We start from the raw sequence: 5,230 nt of genomic DNA, 5'->3' as shown, positions 1-5,230 counted from the left end.
TGAATACTTATCTAATCAAGATATATTAGTGTTTTATTTTTCATGATTTGTTTTACAAAATGTTCGAAATTTTCTTACATGTCGACATTAGAGTATTTAGTGTAGGTCATTGACAAAAAAATGTCAATTAAACACATGAAAAATCCCACTTTGTACAACAAATTTTGGAAAAGTCAAGAGGTGTGAATACTTTCTGAAGGCACTGTAGTCTGTGGGTAATACTGGGAGTTAACTTTCCAATACGCGTGTCTGCCACAGGGGGGTAGGGGCTTCTCCAATTTACCGGCGTCTCAGACAGTTCTGTGTCAGAAGCCATAGGATATAGGCTGCCACCATGGACGACCAGGGATATTATAGTAATAATAGAATCAATTTGACCAATTCAGGAGTTAATCGGAGAACAAATAGGCAGTCTGGAAATAATGCATGGCAAGAGCCCGGGGATTCCAATCCTGATGTCAATGCTAACGCACCTGTTAACGCGAACACCGACCCACAAACACAGCAGGATCCAGCTCAGCCTCGACAGTGAGTAGTAGCCAATAATATTTATCTACATTAGACTATGTATTTTCCAATGTTTCAAGGGGATATTCGGGCTATATTGATATGGAAGGTTCTCTTCTGCATCAAGTTTAAGAAAAATTGGGAAAAGTTTTGGAAGTATTATTATGTAAAAGTTGGGAATGTCATTCAAATTAAGAATGTATTAAATTAAGTATTTATGTAAAGTCATATTCTCCTTTAGGCTACAGTAAATTTCAGTTTCGTTTCATGCTCTTAATTCCTGTGAAGTGGAAGAGAAAACCAGAGATTATTTTAAGGAGATGGAAAACTGCATTGCAATCATAATAGGGCCTATTGTGTACGTTGTCAATGGGCCGCGCGGTGCATTCTGGGCTATTGTGGGACAATTAGAGCTCTCCTTTCAGGAGTGAATGGGAGTCAATTGGGCGCAAGTTTAAAACCCTAAAATTACCATGAATTTCGTGAACATGAAGTACACATTTACACTTCTTTTGGAGATTAACTTGTTATCTGTAATATCGTATAGCTTTGGAATCGTGACATTACGTACTTCCGAGGAAAATAGGCAGGTTTATCGACTCATACCTGATTTTGAGAAGGGATTGCGTGACGATTAAGTTAGCAACCGCGTGACACAGAATGACAACGTAAACGTGATTGGTCGACAGTTTGCTGGGCGGGATGTTATACATTGGCCATTCGTTCCTATCTCCTTCTGTCTCTAATATCTCTGGTGAAAATAGTCTATGCGCATGAGCAGACGCTTGCATTCTGTTTTGATGCACAAGAATATTGCCTCTGTCTGGTAAAACCCTTGGCACAGAAGATTATGAGGGTTATTACACGTCTAAGTAGGGGGAGGCATTTACATTTCCCTTTCTCTCGCTTTCTCTGACTGGTTGCATCACCGCTTGATATGGCAACTGCTCTGCATACGACCGACCGCAAGGCGCTACAGAGGGTAGTGCGTAGTATGGCCCAGTATATCACTAGAGCCAAGCTTCCTGCCATCCAGAAACTTTATACCATGTGGTGTCAGAGGAAGGCCCTAAAAACAGTCTAAGACTCCAGCCACCCTAGTGTTCGACTGTTCTCTCTGCTACCGCATGGCAAGCGACACCGGAGCGCAAAGTCTAGGTCCAAAAGGCTAACCGCAAGCCATTAGACTGCTGAACAGCTAATCAAATGGCTACTGTCGTGGATAATTGTTTCAGAAATATACGCCAAATATGTCGTGGATAATTGTTTCAGAAATATAATACTCTCAGAAGAACTTTGTGAATTCAATGTAGACTTTAATACAAGTTATTAAGAGCCGTGCTGGTCCGCGGAACAGCCGCCCCTTCTTAACACTGGCTCTGCTTTTATACATACATAGTATTTGTGTACATCACATATGTAAATAAAGTTACTCCCCTTAGTTCGTCTGCCACCATTAAATTCCTATTCTGAGTTCTTTGCTTGTTTACGCCCACTAACGCTCATATCTGCTTTTGGTTACAACGATGGCAGAACTCTTTCCATGTTCTAAAAATAATGTATGTATTGCATGCTTATGTTTTACGTGTTAGTCATCAGCTATCTTGCTTCCATCTTTCTTCCTGTATCCTGCTGACAATAGCACGTTCAGCTGTCATGAATGCACGTATGGTCTTGGTTAATGTATTCTTTCAAAAATAGAGTATAGCCTGGGTGTCATAGTCTCTTAACTGCATGTCCTTGCTATTTCAGCCTTGCAACCAGACCTATGTAATGCTCAGCTCTCTCCTCAATGGTTCGCTCCAACACTACCCAGACTATTTGAATTGACCCCCTTTTTACACTGCTGCTACTCACTGTTTATTATCTATGCATAGTCACTTTACCCCCACCTACATGTACATATTACCTCAATTTACTTCGACTAACCTTTACCCCAGCAACTTGTCTCGGACAGGTACCCCCTGTATATACTGGAGGCTCGTTATTGTTATTTTATTGTGATCTTTTTTTTCGTGCTTAAATACAAATATATATTAACATGTAGCAAATATTTTCTTACAAAAAATTGTTGGTTATGGGCTTGTAAGTAAGCATTTCATGGTAAGATCTACATTAGATCATGTTGTATTAGGTGCATGTGACAAATTTGATTTTAATTTCCATGCTCTCTCTCTCAGTTCAGATGGGTTCACCATGATACCACCCATTGAATCACGAAGGAGTAAACTACAAATGAGTAAGTCTCGTTGTAGCGACCCTGGTATATTGACTCTACCACTTGAGCACGCTTTTGTGGCACAATCGATTTCTGGGGGTCGGTTCAAGGTGCACTCCCTGCCTGTTTTATTACATTAGCATTGATATATCTCTACATCCCTCCCTCCATCCCTCTATACCCCCCTCCCTTCCCATCTATCCCTCCCTCCAGTAATAGTATATATTAGTAATTTACTATATATTGTATTATAAACTGGGTGGTTCGAGCCCTGAATGCTGATTGGCTGACAGCCGTGGTATATCAGACCATATAGCACAGGTATGACAAAACATTTGTTTTTACTGTTCTTATTATGTTGGTAACCAGTTGATAATAGCAATAAGGCACCTCGAATGAGTTTGATGGTATATGAGCAGCATACCACGGCCACGGCAAAGAACAGTAGATGATATTGGTACAGTATATATTGGCCACCACCCCCTACATATACTTGGAATGTAAAATGTCAACATGTCACCATTCTCTTTTAACCTGCAGTGGCTCAGAAAGAAGGAGGATTTACAGAGATGGAAGGAAGCAAACAGACCTGGTCCTGTTTAGCTGGCCCCAGAGAGGCTGATTAAAGGGCTGGACACACACACACACACAGCCACTCAATGTTAGTGGTGGCTGTTTAACACACACACACATAGAACACACACACACACACACCTGTACACACACACACAACAGGCACTAATAATATTATATTCTAATGCATGTATCTCTGTAAGGTGGTGCTGTGTCATGATGGCTCACTACCAGAGAGAGCGCAGCTGTTGGGTGCAGTTGCCATACCAGGCGGTGATACAGCCCGCCAGGATGCTCTCTAATAAACTGGGTGGTTCAGAAACAGGTATTCCATCATTACACTTTACAATAAAGATGTATTTATACCTTTATGGCCCGTATTCCATCATTACACTTTACAATAAAGAATGTAAAATGTCACCTGTCACCATTTTTAACCTGCAGTGGCCCAGAAAGAAGATTCCATCAACAGACAGACTGGTCCTGTCAATAAAGATGTACACACATACCACACACACACCCACCATCATTACACTTTACAATAAAGATGTATTTATACCTTCTAATGCATGTATCTCTGTATCTGTTACACTTTACAATAAAGATTTATTTATACCTCTAAACTGGCCCAGGTATTCCATCATTACACTTTACAATAAAGATTTATTTATACCTTTATGGCCCGTATTCCATCATTACACTTTACAATAAAGATGTATTTATAACTTTATGGCCCGTATTCCATCATTACACTTTACAATAAAGATGTATTTATACCTTTATGGCCCGTATTCCATCATTACACTTTACAATAAAGATGTATTTATACCTTTATGGCCCGTATTCCATCATTACACTTTACAATAAAGATGTATTTATACCTTTATGGCCCGTATTCCATCATAACACTTTACAATAAAGATTTATTTATACCTTAATGGCCCGTATTCCATCATTACACTTTACAATAAAGATTTATTTATACCTTAATGGCCCGTATTCCATCATTACACTTTACAATAAAGATGTATTTATAACTTTATGGCCCGTATTCCATCATTACACTTTACAATAAATATTTATTTATACCTTTATGGCCCGTATTCCAGCCTGGCATTTAAAACCCTCACATTCTGTTAATTTCTTGATGATGCCTTCTAAATAGCCCTTGACAGACAGTGTGAGTAAGTTGTCTACTTGTGTTGCGTGAAGCTGAGAAAAGAGGAGATGGACCGGCAACGGAAACAGGCTGAGGAAGAGGAGAATGACAGGATGAAGGCTAAACAGCGGGAAAAGGTAAGAGAGGGATGGAAAGGGTGTTAGCACTGTACAAATACATCTCTTACATACTATTGATGTCACTGTATTGTTACATACCATATACTGTAGGTATACAGAAGGTATTGTTTCTCTCTGTAATACCATTTCATTCCAACAGAGGTCACTGCAGACAGCTGGCAGGCACACTAATCCTAGATGTGGTGATTGAATGAGAGAGAGAGAGAGAAAGAGAGGAAAATAGACAGAGAGGAAGAGACATATCCACACCCATCATTAAGGAGACAATAGTTCCCTGACTGATTGATGGTGTTTCCAGGAACCACAGGCTGCAGCAGAGAGAGATGTTACACATGTTTGAGTCCATGTCTGGCTGTCCTCCCCTGAGTGGTGAATACAGACAGAGATGTCTTAATAGTGGTTCATGAAGGACACCAGAGCAGTGGTTACGGAACCTTTAACGAGTCACCTTAATAACATTTCAAGCACTGTCTTGTGACCCACCTAATGAAGCTGACCATGTTTCTCTCTACAACCTAGTCCTTGATTGTAACCTGAGAGGGAATGGTTACGACAAGTCCCTACTAATTAGTAACAAGTCACTGATGTGTTCAACTATGTTACAGGCTGAGAGACTGGAGGAGAGGAGAGAAC

General features: G+C 40.2%; 1 protein-coding gene and 1 long non-coding RNA gene across 2 annotated transcripts in view; both read left to right on the top strand.

Moving 5' to 3' along the window:
* Positions 1 to 246: 246 nt before the first annotated feature.
* Positions 247 to 3,346, top strand: LOC121846262. Its single transcript, XR_006083158.1, has 3 exons — positions 247 to 528; positions 2,688 to 2,746; positions 3,266 to 3,346. It is a non-coding gene; the product is annotated as an uncharacterized LOC121846262 (long non-coding RNA).
* A 1,092-nt stretch (positions 3,347 to 4,438) lies between these two features.
* epsti1 (epithelial stromal interaction 1) overlaps positions 4,439 to 5,230 on the top strand; it is a 10,828-nt gene continuing 10,036 nt past the window's right edge. Inside the window, exons 1-2 of the mRNA XM_042319735.1 lie at positions 4,439 to 4,594; positions 5,203 to 5,230. The exon at positions 5,203 to 5,230 is cut by the window's right edge and continues 46 nt beyond it. Of these exons, the coding sequence (XP_042175669.1) occupies positions 4,526 to 4,594; positions 5,203 to 5,230 (97 nt within the window). The 5' untranslated portion in view covers positions 4,439 to 4,525. The remainder of the gene's footprint in view (positions 4,595 to 5,202) is intronic.

Source organism: Oncorhynchus tshawytscha, linkage group LG03 (genome assembly GCF_018296145.1).
Source record: "Oncorhynchus tshawytscha isolate Ot180627B linkage group LG03, Otsh_v2.0, whole genome shotgun sequence".
Taxonomy (NCBI): domain Eukaryota; kingdom Metazoa; phylum Chordata; class Actinopteri; order Salmoniformes; family Salmonidae; genus Oncorhynchus; species Oncorhynchus tshawytscha.
This window is presented reverse-complemented; position numbering and strand designations above follow the sequence as displayed.